The 26,770-nt window shown below is 40.5% G+C and overlaps 1 protein-coding gene across 1 annotated transcript in view; it reads left to right on the forward strand.

The window, feature by feature from the left end:
• CNTN5 (contactin 5) overlaps positions 1-26,770 on the forward strand; it is a 699,531-nt gene that overhangs the window by 181,154 nt on the left and 491,607 nt on the right. Inside the window, exon 5 of the mRNA XM_030200224.1 lies at positions 15,813-15,908. Coding sequence (XP_030056084.1) covers positions 15,813-15,908 — 96 coding nt within the window. The remainder of the gene's footprint in view (positions 1-15,812; positions 15,909-26,770) is intronic.

Raw genomic sequence — 26,770 nt, forward strand, 5'->3', positions numbered from 1 at the left:
AGTACCATAGGTAGCCGACTCCTATAGTAAAGGAATAGCACTGCTTGTGAGCCACCTTGCAAGCAGCATTATTCCTTTGGGCCACCAAGCAGTAGCCTGATGCTTCCAAGTTATATATTTAAGTAGCTGGGATCGTTAAGTTATATCAGAGTACCCCCTCAAGCTATAAAGCCCTTTTAGTTCCCTCTTCCCACCCCCTATCAAGGCCTTCATCCAATCCCTCAAATTACGAGCCCTGTTTACAAAGGCGTGGTAGTGTTTTTACTGCACGCTAATCGTGCAGATACCCATGGGAATATTATGGGCATCTACACAGTTACCACACACTAATCTTTATTATGTGCTAAAAATGCTAGTGCCTTTGTAAGCAGGGCCCTACATGTACTAATAATCATATTCCATTCGATATTTTCATTTAATCCATAATCCACAGTTTATGCTAAGCCAGATTAGTTAGATGGGTCCCAACTCTGATAGAGACTATTATCTCTTCAAAAGAATGTTGCTTATCTAAACAATGAGAGAACAAAGGATCTGTTAAACTACTTACAATTACTTGTAGTAATGCACCTCATATATTCTGTAAGGTTAATTTTCATGAATCTGGTAGATTTCCCAATCTATGGCCGCTGACAAGGACAACAGATCACAGAAGTTGAAGAACAGATTTTAAACGGTTTAATAATGTATATATTATTATATAATTTTTTAAAAATTGTACTAGGATTAATCCATTCTATCCTTGTATGGCAGTACTGCAAAACTGCAATTTCCACATGCCCATATCTTGTTTGTTGTTGACTCTAATCTAAAAGAGTAGGAAAATGGGAGTATTCTGCACTATTAAAATGCCTGGATAAGCATCATTCTTTTGAAGAGCTTCAATGGTTTATTAAAGATCAGATAACAGAGTCTATCAGAGGTATAGATTGGCCATTAAAGTAGCTTGGCATGAACAGTTTTGGATTTTTGTATGCAAATCAATGAATGAAAATTTTGAATGGAATATGATTATTTAGGACCTATAATTTGGGAAGTGGCTGGTTTCTTATAAAATGTAGAACTATGTAAAAGAAATACAGTCTAAAAGCAGAATTACTTAAAAGCAAATTACATTGTCATATATAATATTGATTTGAAGCAATTTCTCCATTTAGACATTTTGGGCTAGATTCTATATATATGGTGCCTTAAAAATCAGCATTGAAAAAAATATGCCTAGGTGTATTCTGTAAACTACACCTAAATGGGCCTTTTTATGAAGTGGCAGTAAGCCCGACAGGGGCTTACCACTTCTAAAAGGGAAGTACCGCAGGTCTTCCACAGCAGCCCGGCAGTAGTTCCCTCCCCCAGCGTGCGCCATTTCCGACACTGCTAATACATTTCAATTTTTGTAGTGCCAATGTGTACCTGGCGGAAATCAGGCAGTGCTGTGTACTACCTGGTTACCACCGAGTTAGCGCAGGAACCCTTACTACCACCTCAGTGGGTGGTGGTAAGTGCTCCTACCCAAAATGGCCATGCGGCAAGTGCTTCACTTGCCGCATGCCCATTTCTTGGAAAAAATGAAGACCTGCTTTTTACCCACTTGGGTAAAAGGGGGCCTCGGCATGCAAGAACAACATGTGCCGACACCAGCACAGGCCTCCTTTAGCCGCAGCTTCGTAAAAGGACCCCAAAGTTAGTTGTGGTTTATAGAATACGCCTAGCACCCATCCGTGCAACTACATTTAGTCGTGGGCATTTATGCTAAGTAAAACTTGGTGTAAGTGCTTACACCTAAGTTAGGCATGGAGTGGGCGCATTCTATAACAGCCCACATAGTTTTTAGAAACACCTATGCCACACCCCCTTTTCCAATCTGCATCATAGAATTTATGCACATCATTTTACAGAATACACTTAGAAAGTTATGCATGTAAATTCTAATTAATGCCAATTAGTGTCAATATTTGCTTGTTAAGTGGCAATTATCGGCACTGATTGGCTTATTAAGATAATTAAGTTGCGTGCACAAATCAGAATACAACCTGATTTGTGTGCACAACTCAAGTCACACTATATAGAATCTGGGGATTTATTCTGGAGTTTGGGTAATAGCAAGGCATTGTTATTTTGTTTTGATATATGAAATTACTAGTAAAAAAGGCCCGTTTCTGACACAAATGAAACGGGCGCTAGCAAGGTTTTCCTTGGAGTGTGTATGTTTGGGAGAGTGTATGTGAGAGTGACTGTTTGAGAGTCAGAGTGAAAGTGTGAGTGTGTGAGAGAGAGAGTGAGTCTGGGTGTGAGTGTGTTTGTGAGAGAGTGTGTGTGTGAGAATGAGAGTGTGTGCAAGTGTGTATGTGAGACACAGTGTGAGAGAGAGTGTGTGTATGAGACCAAGCGAGTGTGTGAGTGACTGTGTGGCACATAGAGAGTGAATGTGATACAGTGTGAGACAGAGTGTGTGAGAGTGAGAGTCAGAAAGACATTGTATATGAGAGAGAGAGTGTGAGCCGTGCCCTCCCAATCCATGGCCATCTGTCCCCTGCCCCCTCCATTCATCCTTTTCCAGCAATTCCCCTCTCTCCCTGAGCCCTGCCCTCCCAATCCATGGCCATCCATGTTTCTCTGTCACCTGCCCCCTCCATTCATCCCTATCCAGCATTTTCCCCTCTCTGCCTGAGGCCTGCCCTGCAATCCATATCCATCCATGTCCATCTGACCCCTCCATTCATCCCTATCCAGCAATTCCCCTCTCCCTGAGTCCTGCTCTTCCAATCCATGCCCATCCATGCTCCTCTGTCACCTGGCCCCTCCATTTTTCCCTATCCAGCATTTCCCCTCTCTGCCTGAGGCCTGCCCTGCAATCCATATCCATCCATGCCCATCTGTCCCCTCCATTCATCCCTATCCAGCAATTCCCCTCTCCCTGAGTCCTGCCCTTCCAATCCATGCCCATCCATGCTCCTCTGTCACCTGGCCCCTCCATTTTTCTCTATCCAGCATTTTCCCTCTCTGCCTGAGGCCTGCCCTGCAATCCATATCCATCCATGGCCATCTGTCCCCTCCATTCATCCCTATCCAGCAATTTCCCTCTCCCTGAGTCCTGCCCTTCCAATCCATGCTCATCTGTCACCTGGCCCCTCCATTTTTCCCTATCCAGCAATTACCCTCTCTACCTGAGGCCTGCCCTGCAATCCATATCCATCCATGCCCATCTGTCCCCTCTATTCATCCCTATCCAGCAATTTCCCTCTCTCCCTTAGTCCTGCCCTCCCAATCCATGCCCATTCATGCTCCTCTGTCCCCTGGCCCCTTCATTCATCCATTTCCAGTAATTCCCCTCTCTCCCTGAGCCCTGCCCTCTCATTCCATGCCCATCCATGCTCCTCTGTCCCCTGCCGCCTCCATTCATCCTTTTCCAGCAAGTCCCCTCTCTCCCTTCCATGACCCCCCCCTCGCATCCATGCTCCTCTCTCTCCCATGTCCCAGCCTGGCCCGCCCTCTTCTCCCCCCCCCTTCGCATCCATGCATCCCCCCCCCTTCGCATCCATGCCCCCCCTCTTCGCATCCCTGCATCCCTTTTTTTTTCTTCTTCGTTTTAACTTTACCTCCGTGGCGGTTCGTGCAGCGAAACGTCAGGGAAGGAGGCGGCGCTCCCGACGTCTTGCTTTCCCTTCGCTGTCTCCCGCCTTCTTTTGAAGGCGGAACACAGCGAAGGGAAGGCTAGACGTCGGGAGCGCCGCCTCCTTCCCTGATGCTTCGCTTCCGGATTTGTTTGGTTTGAGGCGAGGGCGGGGCAAAGACGGCTGGCTGGCTTGAAGGCTTCACACCACGAATCCGGCGCGAACCCTTCAGCCTGGGAGTGACGTCAGATGGCTTCATGGCTTCAAGGCTTCAAGGCTTCAGGCTTCAGGCTTCAGGCTTCAAGGCTTCATAGAACGTTGTCCTCAGAACGTTGAGGGTGCGTTTTATTATATTAGATTGGTCCCAAAAAACAACAAGGCAGATGATCCGCAAACTCCAATGTGGAAACAAACAAAGCAGATCAGTGGTATATCTGAACAAATCTTTATTGCAGAATTTCAATCTAATAGAATGCCCAACATAAGCCATGTTTCGCCCAAAGGGGCTGCATCAAGGGCTATACTGTGATCTTCATCACCAAAATAACTAAATGGTGTATTCAATAGTTTCTACCATCCACAAATTGTTTTCCAGCGATACTAAAGTGCATGGTAGCACGTTGCCATTTTCTGGAGAGCGCCTTTTACTTTAAAGTAAAGATTGTGCTGGGTTTTTTTTATCTGCCTTGGTGCCATACTCAGTTGGCTCCCAAATGTAGATGGAAACTATTGAATACACCATTTAGTTATTTTGGTGATGAAGATCACATTATCTTTTATCGATTGAATTGCCCCACATGGGGGACTGCACAAGGCAGCAGACAGCGCTCGGGGCGCCCGTGCGGGTCCGGCGAATGACACCGCTGTCACCCTCGGAGCAGGGAGAGGCATCCGTACCTCTCCCCACAGGGAACCACACAAGGCTCACGGGACAGTGAACTCGCACCAGACTCTGTCTCCTCACCCACCCGGCCACCCAGAGCAGGGAGAGATGATTGAGCCTCTCCCACGGGGGACCGCATGGGCTGTGCAGAAGCGGTCATGCACCCAGCTCTGCCTCCTCACCCGCCGGTTCCTCAGATGGCAGCAGGAAAGAGGAGCAGTGTCCGGTGGAGCCGCCCGAGGAGCATGGGAGTTATGGAGGCCTGAGAACACTCTCGGAGGGAACCGCCGAGGCTGCATAGGGCTCAGTTGACAGCACCGAGACCAGAGCGCAGCAGCAGCAACAAGAGGAGAAGGGGCAATGCGGCAGAGGCCCCGGAGACAGGCTCTGAGGGGCTCAGAGCAAAGCAGTAGCGGCAGCCTGAGGCTGCCCCCCCCCCCCTCTGGTGTCTACCTCCAAGATAGATACAGCTCCCAGGGTTGCGGAGTCTCTGTGCCCTGGACAACACGTCCGATCACCAGACCGTGAGTAAAGTGCCTATTATATTTCGAGATATTGAGACTTTACAACTGACAAGGCTTGAAAGGCCTGACAGTAAAAACCAAAGTAAAAACTCAATAATTGCTAGTGAACTGAAGACACCTTCAGTAGGACGGGCGTGCCTGAGAAGGAGCCATTTGCACTGCATTTGATCAACCGGAGAAGGCAGACTTGTGAAGAGAGCAGATTGGGGCAACAAGGTCTTAATAGTAACCACAGGAAATATATACCATAATGAATACCCTCAAACTATTCCTAATAATCTACTCCTTAACACTGATCCACTTAACACTAACCACTCCACTTGCAGAAAACAACATCATACCCATACTACACAATCATCATTCATTGATCAAATACACCACGCCTCACCAAACTGATAACAACCTAAACAAAGGAAAAACATTTACATGTGAACAGCCACAACAGAAGGGAAAGAAGGGCCCAAACAAAGTCACCTCAACAAAGACACGACAACTAACAAAAGTCCACCTAACAGCAAATACAGAAGACCCATTCCAAACAATCCAAGTGGGCTACGTCAACGCCAGATCTGCTGTAAATAAAACAGCAATACTAACAGACTGGATCATGTCAGAAAACCTCGACCTACTCTTCCTCACTGAAACTTGGATCCATAACCAAAAGGATCCCATAATCCTTGACCTATGCCCTCCAGGATACAAAATCACTCACTGGACCAGAGAGGAAAAAAGAGGCGGAGGTATAGCACTAATCTACCGCTCCCACTTCACCACCAAAACCACTGCCGAGTCCATAACAGCCCAACTTGAAATTGCCTCAATCAGAATCCACAACAAATCCCTGCTTGATCATCTGAACTGCATCTTGCTTTACAGACCACCCGGTAATTGGAACGAAAGTCAGTCTAATTTCATGGACTTCATCTCAAACACTTGTGTAACCAACTCCAGCATATTAATACTAGGTGACATAAACCTTCACCTAGAAGACCCAAACTCCACCAATGCATGAGAATGTAAGGAATTCCTCCACTCATGGGATCTCAAATGGCCACATATGCAAGCTACCCACGTCAAAGGACACACACTGGACCTCCTCTCACACAAAATGTCCCCAGACCACAACCTACTAATAATAGATATTAAATGGACAGAAACACTTTGGACTGATCACTACAAACTAAACCTATCCCTAAACTAGCGGAAGAAGGGATCATACCGTATACAAGAACACATAACCTACAGCACAAGAGGCCAAATAGACTCAAAAGCATTCTGGCAACAGATATATGACAACAAATGGACAGCACGAACGGACTCCATAGATTACCTCTCTGACTGGGACAAAAGATGCAGAAGCGTACTAGACGAAATAGCACCCTTAAGAACAAGAATATCAAGAAGACAAAACTCGATACCATGGTTCAATAACGAACTGAAAAAACTCAAAACACAATCCAGGAAACTCGAACGAGCATGGAAAAAAATAAAAGATGAACACACACTCAATGCATGGAAACAAATACAAAGAAAATACAAATATGCAATAAGACAGACCAAAATGTCTTATTACAAAACTAAAATAGGACTGGATTACAAAGACTTGAAGAAACTATTCCAACTCGTAAATAAGCTACTAAACACCACCCCAGTCACCACAACCAACACAGACATCCCATCCACTGACAAACTTGCTAAATACTTCAACAAAAAAATAATAAAGCTACGCAATACACTTCCTCAGCACAACACCGACATTGAAAACTTAATCAACGGCTTGGACCCAACCTCTGGAGAATACCCAGCAGACCGAACCTGGTCAAACTTTGCTCTCCTCACCATTGAATCAGTTACCCATGTGACTCATAGGTTCTCCAATACCAACTGCAAATTGGACACCTGCCCCAGCCATCTACTTAAATCCGCTCCTGACCGCTTCATAGCAGACCTCACATCCCACCTAAACTACATACTCCAGCAAGGTCTCTTCCCTGAGGAATATGGCAACATCCTACTCACCCCAATTCCAAAAGACACCAAGAAAAAAACAAACGAACTCGCCAACTACTACCGCCCAGTTGCATCTATCCCACTAGCAGTCAAACTGATGGAGAGCATGGTGACCAAACAGCTTACTGATTACATGGAGAAGTTCTCAATACAGTCAAAAACAGTGAAGATGACACAAAAAAAAGGGAGAGGACAAAAAGGAAAAAAGAAAAAAAATTATATATTTAAAAAATATAGATATATGTAAAAATCAAAAACAGTCAACAACAAAAAATATAAAAAATTATGTAAATATGAAAATATAAAAAAGGAGACGACACAAGAAAAAACGAAAAAATATGGTAGATTTATTGAGGTGATATGACTCGACACAGCTGTGTTTCGGCCCAACTGGCCTGCGTCAGGAGTCTAAATTAAAACAAATGTAATTTTAATTTAGAACGTATCAATTATAAATCTATCAAACTAAAATAAAAACAACTTTATTAAACAATGGAAAATAGAAAATAAAAGAAATATTCAATGATCTATAAACATTTAAAATAAACTAAAGTATAACAATGATAAATGAACTGCGATCATTAGTCTAATAAGTTTTGTCATTTTTTTAAAAAGATAAAATATCTAAGGAAACTATAAGATGATAAGAAAACAACCAAAAATACTTATTATTGGATGAGCTATTCATATATTAATGGGTCACTTATTGGTTAATGAAAAATATAACCATAAAAACTCTTATATGTTATAATGCGCCAGATTAGATAAAACTTTTCAATTTCTGAAAAGTTTTTTTTATATATATATCTAATTTTATACTTCTTAATAATTATTGTAGGGCGAAATATAAAATAGAAGATCATAAATGGCTATTTTTATTTAGTAAAGAAGTAATTACCTGTTGCACCTTATGTGTATTATATGATGATATCAATCCTTGAAAGGCTACACAAATACAATATTGCCGATCATATTACACAGCTTACAACTACTAAATATAAATATACTAAATATAAATATAATATAAAATAGTACACAATAAATATTTAGTAGTTGTAAGCTGTATAATATGATCGGCAATATTGTATTTGTGTATCCTAAATATCCCTTTTTCTGCTACATAGATTTTTGCTAAATCAAGCACACAGCCTTTTTAAAGGCAGAGTGTTTTTTGAATAAAGACGTGTGCAACAGCACTCCTTTCAAGGATCGATATCATCATATAATACACATAAGGTGCAACAGGTAATTACTTCTTTACTAAATAAAAATAGCCATTTATGATCTTCTATTTTATATTTCGCCCTACAATAATTATTAAGAAGTATAAAATTAGATATATATATAAAAAAAACTTTTCAGAAATTGAAAAGTTTTATCTAATCTGGCACATTATAACATATAAGAGTTTTTATGGTTATATTTTTCATTAACCAATAAGTGACCCATTAATATATGAATAGCTCATCCAATAATAAGTATTTTTGGTTGTTTTCTTATCATCTTATATTGTCCTTAGATATTTTATCTTTTTAAAAAAATGACAAAACTTATTAGACTAATGATCGCAGTTCATTTATCATTGTTATACTTTAGTTTATTTTAAATGTTTATAGATCATTGAATATTTCTTTTTATTTTCTATTTTCCATTGTTTAATAAAGTTGTTTTTATTTTAGTTTGATAGATTTATAATTGATACGTTCTAAATTAAAATTACATTTGTTTTAATTTAGACTCCTGACGCAGGCCAGTTGGGCCAAAACACAGCTGTGTCGAGTCATATCACCTCAATAAATCTACCATATTTTTTCGTTTTTTCTTGTGTCGTCTCCTTTTTTATATTTTCATATTTACATAATTTTTTATATTTTTTGTTGTTGACTGTTTTTGATTTTTACATATATATATATTTTTTAAATATATAATTTTTTTTCTTTTTCCTTTTTTCCTTTTTGTCCTCTCCCTTTTTTTTGTGTCATCTTCACTGTTTTTGACTGCCATTGCTTTTCGCGAGGACAGGTTTCTTCTGTATTTTTGATGAAGTTCTCAATACTACATGAATCACAATCAGGATTTTGTCCCCTCCATAGTACCGAAACTGTGCTAATCACTCTCCTGGCCAAATACAAGCAGGAAATAGCTACAGGTAAAAGCATACTTCTCCTTCAATTTGACATGTCGAGCGCATTTAACATAGTAAACCACAATATACTACTAAGACTCCTAGACTAAATCGGGATTGGTGAAAATATACTCAGCTGGATCAAGGGTTTTCTAACCACCAGAACATATCAAGTGAAACCAAATTCAAACATATTATCACTGTGGAAAGCAGACTGCAGAGTACCTCAAGGATCACCACTATCACCAATACTTTTCAACATAATGATGATCCCGCTGACTAAGTCCTTATCCAATCAAGGTCTCAACCCATTCATCTATGCAGACGATGTCACAATATACATTCCCTTCAGACATGATCTGACAGAAATCACCAATGAAATCAAGCTCGGTCTGAACACTATGGACTCATGGGCAAACTCATTTCAACTGAAACTGAACACTGACAAAACACACTGCCTCATCCTCTCATCTAAACACAACACGTACAAACCCACAACCATAAACACCCCAGACCACACCCTCCCTATCTCAGATAGCCTGAAAATACTCGGCGTTACAATCGACCGCAACCTTACACTTGAGAGCCAAGTAAACTCCACAACAAAGAAAATGTTCCACTCAACGTGGAAACTTAAATGCATAAAACCTTTCTTCCTGAGGGAAATATTCTGTAACCTAATACAATCAATGGTATTAAGCCATGCAGACTATTGCAATGGAATCTATGGGGATATAAAGAACAACTCACAAAGAAACTTCAGACTGCTCAAAACACAGCAGCCAGGCTGATATTTGGTAAAACACGATTTGAAAGTGCCAAACCCCTCCGAGAAAAACTGCATTGGCTCCCAATCAAAGAATGTATGACCTTCAAAATATGCACCCTGGTCCACAAAATTATCTACGGCGAAGTCCCAGGCTACATGACAGACCTCATAGATCTACCAACCAGAAACACAACCAGATCATCATGAACATACCTAAACCTCCACTACCCAAACTGCAAAGGACTCAAATACAAAGCAATCTATGCATCCAGCTTCTCCTGTATAAGCACACAACTATGGAACTAACTGCCAAAAGCTGTGAAAACAACCTACAACCATCTAAACTTCATGAAATCACTAAAAACCAACCTGTTCAAAAAGGCATACCCTACCAACCCAATATAAATGTCTACACTCTGACACACAGCAAAACCAAAGCTTGTAATGGACACTATATAACCTCTCCTCTCTTCGATCCTCATTGTGCCTGAACCTTAATTGACCACAACATCACCATGTATTTGTTTCTCTACTGGACTTGGCGAATGCCTTTACGGTACTATGTAAGCCACATTGAGCCTGCAAATAGGTGGGAAAATGTGGGATACAAATGTAACAAATAAATTAATTAATTATAGCCACTGATGCAGCCTCTTTGGGCAAAACATGGCCTGTGTTGGGCATTCTATTAGATTGAAATTCTGCAATAAAGATTTGTTCGGATTTACCACTGATCTGCTTTGTTTGTTTCCACATATGAAATTATTATTCATGATTTCATTAATTGCCTGGAGGTAATTGCTGGACGTAGCGTGATTACACTATGACAGTGTAGAAAGCGTGTCAGCATTAAGAGGAAATCTTTTTTGGAACCATTGATAAATTAGCTTGTCATTGTTTTTCAGCATTTGAGGAGATAGTAGAGCCTAATCCCCTGAAGCAATGATTCATGAAACTCAGCGTTGAGTTGGGAACAGCAGGCTTCAGTGAAAAAGTTCAATTCTGATTTAAGATAAGTTTCCTTTTCCTGATAATTTGCAATGTGCTGGTTCATCAGCTATCTTCTGCTGACAGTTTCTTGTATGCCAAAATAAGCCTAGTGCATAATTTTTTTTCTAAAACGAGCTTTGTGTCTATTAATAATACTATTTAAGAATAATACTTTAATAGTTGAAACTGCACAGTCTTGTGCTATAGACAGTCTTGTGCTACAGAGCAGAGGACTGATGACTGAAATATTAGCCAGTTAAACTGTATGATATATTGCTGTAAAGCTTGCAAAGGTTATATAAGCCTGAAAAATCTTCTGATGGTCCATTGACTCCTTTGATTTATTAATCACATAATCATAGTTTTATTGAATCACAAAGCATTTTTATGGTGTACTTTTTACCTGTGGTAGGCAGAAGTGTCCCTGGGTTGGAGCTTGTGTAGGATTTGAACTTACACACACTGTTTCAGATTTTCAAAAGTATGTGCATAAATTTTCAAGAAAGAGTTTGTATGCTCATTAGCAGTGTAAATATGATAGTATAGTTTTTTGGAGGGTCATTTTCAAAATGGAAGGTTTGCATGTGTTTTCCCTTTGAAAACTGGTGTATGCTCAAACTTTCTGTACAAGGTTGGCAGCCTATTATTAAGGTCTTATTATGGACATTAAAATATCCCTAAATAAAGACTCTATGCATACATAAAGATATATCACATGCAAATGAAGATTTAACATGTACATGGTAAATAACCATATATTTTATCTTCCTGTTCTTGGACCATGGGTTCACTAATGCCAAAACACCTGCCTTGAACCATGGATAATATTTTTACTGTACATACTGCAGGGCCAATTCACAGTGTTGTGGCACCCTGAGCCTCATTCTGCTTTTTGTGTCCCCATCTTGGGACCAACCTTACAATATGAACTATAGCATCAGCTTCTTTCCAGTCCCAATCATCCTCAACATCAACTCCTTTCCCCTTCCAGTCCTGGCCCCTCAGCATCACCCCTTTACAGTCCTAACTCCCTTGACATCACCCCCTTCTAGAACCCCCATCATCAACAAGATCTTGGTTCTACGGCTTTCTTTACTGTAGAAGATATAGAGTTAAAATGTTAGCTGACCAGTCAGATCCTTGGAGCAATATTTGTGGGGTTCTGCAGGGTTTCCCGCTGTCCCCCTTGTTGTTTAATGTGTATATACATACCTTGGGTTTTGAATTGGAGAAATTAAGATTTATGACCTTTAGCTATGCAGATGACATAACTATTCTTCCAATTCAAACTCATTTTGCAGCTAAATTGCCTGCTTTGTAGTTGATATTCTATACTATTGAACATTGGATGATGGGGCATAGATTAAAGTTGAACACAGAAAAAAACAAAGCTGTTGTTGATTAATGGCTCTGGAGGGCCTATAGAGTCCAGCAATGTCATTGATCAACAAGTTTATTCTTTCCCCACCTCAGTGAGGGTTTGGGGGGTGATGCTGGACTCTACAGGCACTTTGAACCTCGGGTTAATAAAGTGGTGCAAAAAAACATTTTTTCTTATGCGAAAATGATGTTGCATTCATAAATTTGCAAGGTATTGAGGGCTATAAGACTAAAATGTTATGTTATGTTCTAGATCTAGCCCCCCTCAGCTCCAGCATTTTTTTCTTCTAATTTTACCCCCCCCCCCTTCTATCATCACCCTCTTTCAATCCTAGCCTCACCCAACCCCAGTATCAGCCTCCTTCCAATCCTAGACCCTCCCCGGCATCAACACCCTTCCAGCCATAGTTCTCCCAAACATCAGGCCCTTCAAGCCTAGCCCTAGCCTCAGAATCAGTCCTGTTTCATTCCCAAGTCTCCATCAGCTCCCAATCATAACTCCCCCAACCAGCCCCCAGTATCAACCCCCTTCTAGCCAGAGTCCGCTGCAGTCCCACCTCAGCATCAAGCTCTTTCCAGCTAGAACCCCCCCCCCCCATTGGTCCTACACAGAGCTGCTGGAGTGTTCTCCTTCACTTCCACCTTTGAGTTCTTCTATGATGTGTCATTGCTGTTGCCTTGACCTGCATTGATTTTAAATGCAAGAACCAGCACATCCTAATTCTATTTATGCACCTTCTGAACAATCATTTAACCAACCTGCTAGTTTCTATGGTTAATAAATTACTCTGGCAAAGCATGATATTTTCTTAACTCTCTCAGACACACAAACAAAACTTATATACAATTTGTGGTGACTTTTCTGCTACAGCATATCCATTCAAATTTTATATGGACATGTTATGCATGTATCTTTATATGGATATTTCTTCTGGACAAACTCAGGGTCTGATGTTAATGAGAGTAAGGCTTTTGGGGGACAATTCTATAACTTGATGCCTAAAGTTAAGTGCACTGATGCCATGCACGGAACACCAATTTTATAATGGCATCTGTGCACCAAGATACCATTATAAAATATTAGCATAAACTCAAATTGGCACATCAAAATTTATTTATGTCAGGCCAATGGCTGGCATTAATGTGCATGCCTAACATGTGTAACTTGGAGACATGTCCATGCCTCTTTTATGCTCCACCTACATGTATGCCCCCTTCTACTTATGTGCTAATGGCGTGCTCTACCGTATAGAATTGTACAAAGTACAATTCTCACAGTACTTATGCATACAAGGTGCATGCAACTACTGGCACCCAGCTATAGAATTTTCCTGTTTGGTAATAAATAGGCCATATTGACAATAATGGGACTTGTATTAATTAATGTGCATTCAATCACATTAATGCATTTTAATAAATCTAGCCCTCTTCAAAAGAGAACTATCTACTGTGTCTGATCTTTACCATGCTTTGAGCTTGGAATTAGAGAGGCAACTAATTAAACATGTTTTTAAATCCAAATCTAATACTCCCTGTATCATCATGCATCCTTAATGGACCATCATGAACATCCCCACTCCCAGTACATCATGAAACCTAGACCATCATGATCCTGTCCAGCATAGTATGATTCTTGTCATGCATTATTATAACTCATCCTCACAAGATCAATCTCTATTGCAAGTATCTGTAAACCCCCCAAATCTCCCAGACTCTGTCTTAAGGCAACCTTACCTCCAATCACCAGAGTTCTCTTCCTCCTCCTCCTCTAAAATGAACCTTTACCATTCAGAAATCTCCCACATTTTGATACCAAGATTTGAATAGAGTGGACACCCTGAAAGGAGTAGAAAACATGAAAAGGGATCTTCAAAAGTTAGAATACCTTGGGAGGACATTCCAGGCATTGACCACCCTTTACATGAAAAAGAATTTCCTGACAATTACTCCTAAGTCTACAAACTAAAGACTGGAAAGAGAACCACAAACACAGTCAACACAATAGTATATAAGTTCTCTTGATATAAATGTAAGCATCAAAATAGCAAAGAAGAAAAAAGCCTTAAGATGCTCACAGCAATAAGCTAATCAAGCAGGACTGCCTCATCACGCTACAACTTCAATTCATGTTTCCAGTTTTACCGTTTCCCCTTCTCTGAAAAACATTTGTTTCTATATTAATACCATTCAAGTATTTAAACATCTGTATCATATCTCCCCGTCCCTTCTTTCCTCTAGGCTATACATATTCAGATCTTCCAGTTTCTTTTCATACATTATATAGTGTAAGCCCCATATCATTGTTGTCACATTTCTCTAGACCACTTCTAGTCTTTTTATTTTGCCTCATCAGCAATTTGTACAGGGACATCAACACCTCCTTTGTTCTTTTGGTTATGCCTCTCTCAGTGCAGCCTATCATCCTTCTGGATACGGCCACCATCTTGTCACACTGTTTTGTTGCTTTAAGATCCGTGGACATCACCACCCCAAGGTTCATTCAGCCCTTAACTACTTAAGATGAACCACATAAGATAGGACTGAATACCAGCCCTTAACCGCATGAGTGGCAGCTCCACCCCTGGAATGCCCATAAGTTAGCCAGTTTTGGCTTAGACACTAATCACAAATATTCAGTGACACTAATTGGTTAAGTGCCTCTGAATAGTCATGTTTAGACATGGACAAGCAGTTAGACAATCAGGAGCCTCTCCAGGCCGTTTAAGGGGCCCTTTTACTAAGCTGCGTAGGTGCCCACATGTGCCCAATGTGCATCAATTTTAGTTACTGCCCAGCGACCGTGTGGCCCTTGCAGTAATTTAATTTTTGACACGTGTCTGCTACACACACCTGAAAATAATTTTATTTTCTGGCATGCGCAAAAACCAAGCGGTAATAGTCATTCTACGCACATAGATGATTACCACACAGTTACCGTGTGAGACCTTACTGCTAGGTCAATGGCTGGTGGTAAGGTCTCAGATCAAAAATGGACGTGTGGCAGTTTTTATTTTGCCGCACATCTATTTTCGGCAAAAATTTTAAAAAGGTATTTTTTACAGATGCGCTGAAAAATGATTCTGCGTGTGCCTAAAACAAGTGTCTACACTACCACAGGCCATTTTTCAGTGTGTCTTAGTAAAAGGGCCCCTAAATCTCTTTGAATATTGGGCAGGTATTGTTTATAAAATTTATGTGCAAATGTATACTTTGAGAACTGACAATTATGTCTACTACCGAGCAGGTGTAGATGTCTGCAGCTGCAATCTAGCCACAATTTCTGCCACATTGCTCCTAGTATTTCATTTAAAAAACATATGGAGTTAATTTTCAAACTTATGTGGCTTCTTATAAAATACAAACTGGCATGAAAGAATGCTCCATGACATGATGACGCATACCTTGCTGGTAGCTATGTACAGGGGTGGAATTCCGATTTTATTAAAGAACTCAACATGAAGAGTAATTATAAAACTTTTAGCTTAATGTCCTATCACAAATGTTATATTATTTTTGACAGATCTGGGAAATTTCAGTGGCCGAGCAAGAAGTGCAGTCTCGGTGAGGGAAGGACAAGGAGTTGTTCTGATGTGCTCTCCTCCATCTCATTCACCAGGTTTGTAGATAACATTCCAGTAATGTTTGATAGAGACTGCAGCTATTTTTTATGTTAATGGTTATTTTGTGTTGTTGTTGTTGTTGTTTTAATTATTTTATGATATAGGATAGAAAGTATAATGTTCTTCATATGTTTTATGTGGACAATATTACGCTTTGTTGTAAGTCACTTAGAATCTTGAGATAATGTGGGATATACATTTTTCAGGAACAGGAGAAGAGTGGAAACAGAATCAGGCTCTTTAAAAAACAGACCAAAGACGTCCAGCATAGATATAAAATTTATTAAAGAATGACTCAACACGTACCATGTTTTGGCACTGAAAGTGCCTTCTTCAGGAGGCTTGGTAAACATGTCTGACAATCTTAATTAATAATGTCTCCAGAAATAGACCTTTAAAGAAACATTGTGGTCTTTAAAAACACCTTTGTTGGGTGTAGAGAAAAATATCGCTAATGGTTTCGATTCTAGACACATTTACCAAGACTGCTGAAGAAGGCACTTTCAGGAGTCCTTTTACTAAGGCACGCTGAAACATGGCCCACGGTAGTGTAGACGTGTGTTTTGGGTGCGTGCAGAATCATTTTTCAGCGCACCTATAAAAATTGTCTTTTTTAATTTTTTGCCGAAAATGAATGTGTGGAAAAATAAAAATTGCCACGCATCCATTTTGGGTCTGACACCTTACCGCCAGCCATTGACTTAGTGGTAAGGTCTCACGCATTAACCGTGCAGTAATCCTCTACAGGCGTAGAATGATGATTACCACCCAGTTTCTGCCGTGCGCCAGAAAATAAAAATGATTTTCCGGCGTGCGTAGCGGATGCGCATCAAAAATGAAATTACCACAAGGGCCACATGGTAGCCGGGTGGTAACTCAAAATTGACATGCTCTGAGCGCGTGTAGGTGCCTACGCAGCTTAGTATAAAGGACCCTCAGTGCTGAAACATGGTACCATGTTGAGTCATCCTATATAATAAAAAGCACCTCCAACATTCTGAAGCTGACTCTGTGGCACTGTGGCAGTGTAGGGTTCGTAAGTCTGTAGTTCAGCGTTTCATTGGCTCTCACTTTCCCCACCCTCACGTCGAGGAAACGGAATGCTGCATAGTTGCCAAGCAAACAAACGCGACGTCACAGGAATGAAGAACCAATCAGACAGAACAGAACTTGGAGGAGGGAAGTGGAGTGGATTGAATCTCTAACAAACAATCATATGCAGGAAGGTAAGAACATCAGTGGAGGCAAGTGCACAGAGCGGAAGGGAAGACAAACATTTAATCGCTTTGTCACTCACACACATACACACAATCACTCTGTGTATCTCTCTCTTACACTGTCTGTAAAACACACTGTCACTCTCAGTCTCTCACATGGGCAACTGTATGTTTGCATTCTCATGAGTAAGGAGCTCTTCTGATGTGATTGTTAAACTGATTGAAGGGCCTGAACAAGGAAAACTTTTACCACATTGTAACACAGTTTACACAAAAAATATTGTATATAAAGAAATCTTACACATGTAAACAACAATTATATTCAGAATACAACCATGGAAACATTAATGGCAGGAACTCATTACATTGCTAGTGCCCGTTTCATTGTGTTAAGAAACGGGTCGTTTTTTACTAGTCCTTTAATTAATTTTATATCAATGTTGGACATCTTTGGTCTGTTTTTTGAAGAGCCTGATTCTATTCCCACTCTTCTCCTGTTCCTGTGACTTTTTCGTGGGACATTGCTGTTCTTTCCACTTCTGGGATATAACTTTTTACATCAATTCTATATCAGCAATGTTTTATTGTACAATATGCTTACGCATGTTGAACTAAATGTGTTTGAACTGAAATCTCAGCTAACAGTGAGGCAATTAGCTGCTAAGGTGAGCCTAATGCAGCAAAGATGACCTAATGCGGGATACACTAAAGAGTTCCATTTTAGTTTTGTCTTCTGTGCATGCTAAGCATATGCTCTTTAGTTTTTAAAACATTATTTTAGAAGTAGTGTGTTGGGTTGGAGAGTAGGCATGGAAGAATTAACCAGCTAGTGTGCTGATACTGCTGCACACTAACTGGTTAACATGTACAACCATGCTCATTTTTTCAAATGGAAAGACCCATGTAAGGGCGTGTTAAGTCCATTTACTAGTGCAGCATAATAAAGTATCCAGTGTTCTGGAGCTTTTTTCCCCCCATTCTTAAATGTAATACTATCAGAATATTTTGAAAATTTGCTTCTGACCTATATGAAAGGGTTCTAAATGAGGTAAATTTTGTGGTAGGGTGATACAGTATGTGCCCTGATTTTTCTGAACTAGATCAATATTTCTATTAATATTAGTATTTTTTCTTAATATTATTTTTTTCAACAAAACAAAAGAAAAAAAACAATACAATACAGTAACCACATTCCAAAGCTTTATGATCAGCAGATTTTCTGTATGTCCTGTGCTCCATGTGAGAGTGCTGCCTCAGCTTTTTAAACACATTGTTTTACAAGAATGCTTTTATGACCCCTGACGCAGGTGGTTTGTACCACCGAAACACGGACCATGTCTGGTCCTCCCTTCCAGCTGCAAATAAAGCAATTTTAAGCACCATTTCCTGTGTTGGATTGTCTCTATTTTCCTCTGCTTGTGCTGTTTCATCATAGAGGTTTTTTCTGTTTGCTGTGTCAAGGAGTGGTCATGGAAGTGTTAACCAGCTAGGGCATTATATTTACATCATGCTACTGGATAATGCCCCTTTGCGATTAAGTTTGTTTTCCTGCTTTACTTCTCTTCCTTGCTGTAAGGTTGCACCGATATCTCTGTAATATAACACTAGTAACAGTCACTGCCTCTTGTTTCAGGTAAGCCAGTGCCACCTTGAAGGCACTGACTCCTTCACTATGACTCATTTTCTCTAGTCCATATGCAATCTTGGTGCAATTGTCGCCATCATCATCATCTTCTTCTTCTTCTTCATAAGTACATAAGTAATGCCATACTGGGAAAAGACCAAGGGTCCATCGAGCCCAGCATCTTGTCCACGACAGTGGCCAATCCAGGCCAAGGGCACCTGGCAAGCTTCCCAAACGTACAAACATTCTATACATGTTATTCCTGGGATTTTGGATTTTTCCAAGTCGTTCTGACTCCCATTCACCATAGCAATCACACCATTGTAAATTAGGCGCTTTTTAAAATTATTATTTTAGTTATGATTTTCAAAAAAAAATGACAAGTTTCAAAATAAATTTGCCACAAGAAATACAGCAATAGAAACAAAAACAAAGAAAGTATATATATGAACTACTTCCCTTATTACATCATGCATAACAAACTGCTTCCTCAGACCACTAATATAGGGAGGGGGGCGCGCGCACATATTAGAGAAGATTATTTAACAACATATAGTCTGTTTAAAGAAAGACTTAATGCAACCCCCCGGTCTTCTATTCTTTTTGCTTCAGTTGTTTTAAATCTAGAAAAGATTTTAACTGATCTGGGGAGAAGAAAACATATTTTGTTAATCCCAAGCGAACTATGCATTTACAAGGACAGGCCAAAAAAAAAGGTTCCACCCAGAGCCAATGTTTTCTGTTTCATTTCTAAGAAGAGTTTTCTTCTTTGTTGAGTGGATTTGGTAACATCAGGAAAAATCCAAACTTTGGCCCTGGCAAACAACATTTGTGAATTTCTGAAGTACAATTTCAGTACTGCATGTAGATCTTGTTCAAAAATGAATGACACTAGAAGCGTTGCCCTCTCTGTTATATTTTGCAGCGATTGTTCTAATATTGCTGATAAGTTATTATTTTCTATGATTCCTTCATCTTCCCTCTCCTTTCCCTTTCGTTGAGGCGAGTAAAAGATCTTATTTATCAGGGAAAATGCTTCAGGTGGCATCTTTAAATTTTCATTCAGATAACTTTTAAACAGCTCTAGGGGCAAAATTCCAGGAGATCTAGGGAAGTTCAGGATTCGTAGATTTAAACGTCTGTTGAAATTTTCAATTTGTTCAATTTTATTATGAAGAATTATTTTATCTTTTGCAACAGCTGATTTAAATTTGCAAAACTGGTCTACTTCATGCTGTAAAGTTTTAACTAGTGTAGAGAGCTCGTCTTTCACTGATTCAACCATTCCTTGTAATTCTCCAAATCTAGAAGTTAAAGCATTTACCTCTCCTCGAGATTCTTGTATAGATGTAGCCATTTTCTTTAACATAAACCATATCTTTTCTAAATTTACCTCCGTTGATTTTCCTGAGTCACCAGAAACTTCTGGGGACTCATACTCCAGCGGTTTTTGCAGCAGATCAGGATCCCGACCAGGGGGCACATTCTTTGCACTTCCGGCAAGATTTGCGTCTCCCTTCCTAACTGCTGCCACTGCTGGACATGGAGGCATTTTCGAAGCTGAGGGGGGAGACAAAGATATTTCATTTTCCCGCAGAGGTTCCTCTTCTCCGGCTACCTCTGCAGTGGCATCTACCCCCCTCATTCCTGCCTAGGGGCCCCCGGTTAGGAAACACTCAAGAGTTGGCTGAATCGGCGACGAGGATGAGGAAGGCGGGAGTCCCACTCTCATCGAGCCTTTCCTTTTTGTGTGTGGCATCGGGACAGAGGAAATCTAACGTTTTCAGTAGTAAAAAGCAACAAAAGGTATCAGCAATCTGAGAGCATCTCACATAACAACAGAGTGCACCGCCATCTTGACATGCCATAAATTAGGCTTTCTTACTTGCTTTTTTCTGCTCCATTCCTGTATGTTATCTTCAAGATAATGACTGCAGGCTGGACACAGTGGGAAAAGGATCAGGGGGCACAGGGGAGGGGGTAGGAGAACAAGTAGGATAAAAGATAGGGCTAACTAAACAGGTTAGAACAGAGTTAATGAAAAACAAAGCATTCAAGGAGCAGAGGGAGCGGTAGATACACATAACAAAAAGGGAGGAAGGGTAAGAGGCGGGGAAAAGGGTGGAGACCAGAAACAGGAAGAAAGGCATTTGCAGAAGACAGGCACCATGTTGCTCATTTGTTCCAATGGCTTACCCGCCCACCAACCCCGCAACATTGGTGGTGAATCCTAACCTGATAGAGCACACAGCAGCATGTTTGAGACCAAATCAAGCTGAAACAATGGTCCATTGTGAATTTGATTTGACATATGATAGCTGTGACATGATGATGTAAAGACCCATGGCAGTCCTCCTCTTCTATGGAGGGACTTGGATGGAATGGGGGGGGGGGGGCTGAAGGCATCAAGAAAAGAGTCAACGGGAATGGAGGGGAGTTGCTTCTACAGCAACCCTTGATGAAAGAAATTATGGTAGTGCATGAGTACTTCTACAGTTTCTGCCCAGATAGTGCAGAAAATGTGCTTCGTGAGTAAGGTGGCAATAATGTGTTGGAGCCGTGTGACTCGATAGGCTAGGTCCCCTGCCCGGGAATGGTTGAGATAAAATATCGACAAGAACTAAGATTCATGTATTGTATTTGCTATATAGTATCAATTGCATGCATGTATGTATTAACATGAGATTGTAAAATGCTGATGTATGTAGTGCCATTACTGTGGTCATAATAAATCCATTCTTCTTCACAGACGGTTTGTCATCTATGGTTGATTTTGAAGAGTCAAGTGTAAGTTGAGGGAATGTGCCAAGGTGCCACCTGCCCAGTTTGTGTGCTTTCTCAGAGCCTGAAATTTCTTGTAACAAAAGAAGTAGATTCTCATCATCTTCTTGAGCCACTTCATGTTCAGTCTCATCTTCTTTTCTAATTTCATCTTCAGGAAGTAACTTTCTCCATGATCTTGTTAGTGGTTCAATTTCATCTGATGATTGAGCAATTCAATAAATAACATCATTAAGGTTAACTTTCTTTAACATCGCTAACATTCTTTTTCCACCATCCAATGCATAAACAAATGTCATTAGAAGTTTATGGCAATATTTTTTCTTTAATGCTTCGAGAACACCTTAGTCCTTTGGGTGACACATGTGACAATCATGTGTCTTTAGGAGAAAGAAACATTGCTCTAATGTCAACACTTGACTGAACACTTCTCAGTTTGTCCTCCTCAGAATGAGATGCCACAATATCAATGAGAAGGACTGCTTTCCTAGGCAGCTTTAGTAATTTCAAAAACGTCTCAACAGATGGAACAAATTCACTGAAAAGCCATCTTTGGAAAATGTCTGTTTCCATCCAGGCATTCATCTGGTTCTTATGAGAAACCAGAAGTGCAGCAGCAGCCAGGTGTTTAAAGACCCCCCCCCCCCCCTTTTTTTTTTACTTTCCAATTAAATGTGTCTTGCAATTTGTTACCAGTTGTGTTAGTACTAGCAAGATTAGTCACTCTTTCTTTACTTCTTTTATAACCAGGAACTGAAGCTTTGAGCTGGCAACATTTAAAGTTTAATCCAATTTCATCATAATTATATATATGCTCCCTTAATAATCCTTCATTTTTAATAAGATGATGATTTTTCTTTAATCTTATAAATTCCTCATAACGTGCCAACAATTATTTCCCTAGAAATATTGAGCTGTCTTATTCCATATCTTTTTCTTTTCCAGCGATCAAGCCAACCCACACTAGCAAAGAATTCAGGGTCATCTTCATTACATTTCTTTTTAAAAAAAACAGGGCTTTCTCTTGCAGTATAAGTCAGAATATTGGCAGGCTTTGTCTCTTTGCTGGGTGAGCCATAGGAACAAAGCTTCTTCATAATTTTTCTGCTATTTATTCCATAATTTGAGGCTGGATCGGAACTCCAATTTTCTAACTTGCTTCTTTTCATCTTCCAATTGCTGACAATTAATCTAGCCACTTCAAGTTCAGTTGCATTTTTGTGCACTGACTCACCCTTGTTTAGACTTTTTAAATCTTCAAGTTTCATCTCCATAGAAAGAACCATTTTTTTTCTCTTGTAACTGCAGAAAAAGAAGGATCACAGGTACAGTAGTAGAATACACAAACAGCTGACTCAGGGCCCTGTTTACAAAGGCATGCTAGCGGTTTTAATGCACACTAAAAATTAGCACATGCTAACCTCAGTGGTGTAGGAAGGGGGGGCAGTGGGGCAGTCCGCCCCGGGTGCACGCCACTGGGGGGGTGTCCGCTCCGTTGGTTCCTTGCTTCTGCCCCGGAACAGTTTACTTCCTGTTCCGGGGCAGAGAGAGCAAGGAACCAACGGAGCCGACGCAGCTCCCAGCGACGTGGACTCGGGGGCGGATCGGCCCACCCGCCTCTCGCTTTTAAATCAATTAAAAATGCACTCCAGGGAGGAGGGTGCGCGCCGGAGGGGGGTGCGTGGCGAGGGGGGTGCCGTGCTGCACCCAGGGGGGTGCGCAGCCTCGACCCGCCCTGGGTGTCAGCCGCCCTCGCTACGGCACTGGCTAACCTTATAGATGCCCATATGCTCGCTAAAAATGCTAGTGTGCCTTTGTAAATAGGGCCCTCAGTGTTACTCTGGTTTCTAAATGAAAAGTGATCTGAGAATAAGATTAAAATATCAATAAAGAATAACAATAAAAGAGGAAGCAGTAACAAGAGTTTACAAACTAAAGGGCCTTTTTACTACAATGCAGTAAAATCTGGACTTAGCGCATTCTAATGTAGGACTTTGCAGTGTGCTAAGCCTAGATTTAATGCAACACTTTTTAAGGCATTTCTTTTTTCTTTTTTCAGATTATTCACTAATGTTGTCATTAGCGCATGGTACCTGAACAAAATTAATGCCAGAGCACTTCTCACCCTCTATTAACTCTGCTTTATCCAGCTAATCGTAACATGGGAATGACCACTCTCTGCCCATTATATGTCCCCTCCTAAAAATATTTTCTAAAATAAGTAATGTGCAGGATACTGTGTGCTAAGAGGGAAACTATCACAAAATGCATTAATGCATTTTGCAGTAGCTTGTTGGCGCATGCTAACAGTGCATTAAGGTCTTAATGCCCTTTAGTAAAAGGGCCCCTTAATGTACCTAGCAATGCTACCTTTCAACTAAACACAAAGTTAGGAAAAAGAAGAGAACCCCGCACACATTGCATGGCAATGACATCACCTAGGTATATCGAATAAACCAGAAGGGTTTGTAAGCAAAGGTTGGATGAGCAAGACTCTACTGCACTTGTAAAATGACTGCTACCACTGCACATGAAGCCAATAACCATAGGCGGTCGGTGGCCCAACCGTATAGGGAGGCCAAAGGGGGCGGGGTTAGGGGTGGGGCCAGTGGTGGAGCTTAAATCCATAATTGTCTGATAACACAGAAATAAATAAATTAAAATAAAACTCACAATTAATACCTTTTATTAAATTTAGATATTAGATATGTATCATATGTCAAAGAATAAAGTGGTTGCTCAAAGCATATACTAACCACAATCGTTCAACTGCAAAACACTATGCACAACTTTGTGCAAAAACACAATCAGAACCTTACGGTGCCATAAATATTACACTGGGCAGAACCTAATACACCAATATACCACCCATACAGAAAATGCTGACCATCAACAATATAAAACAAGGGATCATAATATCACAATTCTCATGTAGAGCCACAAAACATCCTAATTCATGTTTAATGTGGGCTAAAATGCCATAAATAAGTAAATAAATATAAACTTTTAATGTTGAGCACCTGATTCTCAAAGTGGACATATCCCAAACACTATAATGAAAATAAAATTATCTTTTCTACCTTTGTTGTCTGGTGACTTTGTTTTTCTGATCATGCTGGCCCAGTATCCGATTCTGCTGCTATCTGTCCTGTTAACTCCATTTCCAGGGCTTCCTTTCCATTTATTTCTTTACTTTCCACCTTTCTTCTTCATTTCTTGTCCTACATCCGTAATTAAAAGCTGGGTCCTCCGCAGACTTGACTGTCCAGTGGATCCAGCTTCTGCCTATTTTCTTCATCCATGTGCAGTTTTTCTCTCTTCCTTTTCCCTCATCTCATCTCCTTCCTCACTCTTCCCTCCCCTCCATCCATGCCCACCATTTCTTCTCTCTCCCTTACCTCTCCTCCATCTATGTCCAGCAACTCTCCTCTCCCCTGCCCTCCTCCAGCCATCCACACCCACCCAGCGATTCTCTCCTCTCCCCTGCCCCCTCCAGCCATCCACACCCACCCAGCGATTCTCTTCGCTCCCCTGCCTCCCCACCAGCCATCCATACCCACCCTCAACAATTCTCCTCGCTCCCCTGCCTCCGTCGCAGCAGCCGCAGTGAAAGCCCGTCTCTAGCCTTGTAAGCCTTCCCTTCATTTCTGTCAGTGTCTCGCCCTCGCGGAAAGAGGAAATGATGTCAGAAGAAGGCGGGACACTGACGGGAACAAAGGGAAGGCTTACAAGTGAAATATTCAGATCCTTTTCTCAATAGAGAAACCTCAAACTTGTAAATTTCCACCAATCTCTTTTCACATATTTTCTCATTTACCACATAATCAGGCACTCTTTTATAATTTCAGTCAACTTAGATCAAACAACAATTCTTTCTTTCCTTTCTTACACACGGAGCTCAAACATGCAGATCCTGTCTCAGTCAAATCTCTCTATTACCGGGCAGATTTTCAAACAGGAGCTGCTCATCCAATCAGAGAGCTCTATTTGAATGCAGATTAACATACACTCTAATGGGAAGTTTTAGTCAAAAACACTAGATAAACCCTTCGTTTTTGGATCAAACTTCACATTTTTGATCAGAGCCATGCCCTAACATTAAAGCTGTAAACATTTCCAACCATTTTTACCCATAAATATGCAAATGAGAGCCTCCCAAAAACAGACTAATTTGCATATGGCTTGAGCAAATTTGAGTACATAGCATACCAATCTCACTTCCTAGCACCTAAATTCTGCAATTAGATTTAATGCAAATACTTTAAAAAACTTATTTTTAGCACTTTTAAAATTTTAGAGGTCAGTGCAAGTCTCTTTGGTGTGAACTGCTCATGTGCAGGAATTCATGATCCTAGTTAAATATCTCCCTGGCAATCCAGGACACCTCCAGCCGACACCTCCAGCCAACCCCCCTGCTCCCCCAGCAGTAAGGTAATCAAATTACACCAATTTCTACAACTGGAAGGTTAGAGGGGCTTTCACTGCAGCTGCTGCAATCAACAATTTAAACCTCCTGGGGCGGCTTAGCCTCCCCAAGCATCTTATACCAGGTGCCTATGCCAATAACATTGGCATTCGCAAGCTCTCATTCACCACATCAATTCCTTTTTTTTTTTTTTATTTATAATACACAAGCATAAACTTGTTACATGCAACTTAGGGGAAATACAGCTTTTTCTCTTATACAGAGTAAAGGAAAAAAAATTATTAAGAAACTTTATAATACTGTATTTATCCCTTCCTTAGACCACCAATAATTGGGCGAGTGGTAAGTAATACAAGGAGATCCAATAGGTATATTTAAACTAAAAAGTAAAGCCCAAGCCTTTTTACCCACAGCTACATTTTTCAGATACAGCCAATTAAGGAGATGTTACATTCCCAGTCACCCTCTTCAGGTCTATAAAAGTTCTTAGCTGGTCCAGAACAAAGAAAGCATATTTTACTCCCAAATACCACACTATACATTTACAGGGATACACTAGAAAAAAAGGTAGCCCCCCAAGAGTCTTTACTTCTTCTCTCGTGTTCAAAAAACTCTTTCGTCTATCTTGAGTGGATCTGGTAACATCTGGAAATATCCACAAAACTTTTGATAGGTATTCTTGAAATGCAATTTCAGAATCACATTATAATCTTGCTCAAATACAAATGAAATCAGTAATGTGGTCCTGTTGGTAACTTCTGATCACGAATCTTCCAAAATCAAGGAAATGTCTCTTAAATCATTAGATTT

The sequence above is a fragment of the Microcaecilia unicolor genome, chromosome 4 (genome assembly GCF_901765095.1).
Source record: "Microcaecilia unicolor chromosome 4, aMicUni1.1, whole genome shotgun sequence".
Lineage (NCBI taxonomy): Eukaryota > Metazoa > Chordata > Amphibia > Gymnophiona > Siphonopidae > Microcaecilia > Microcaecilia unicolor.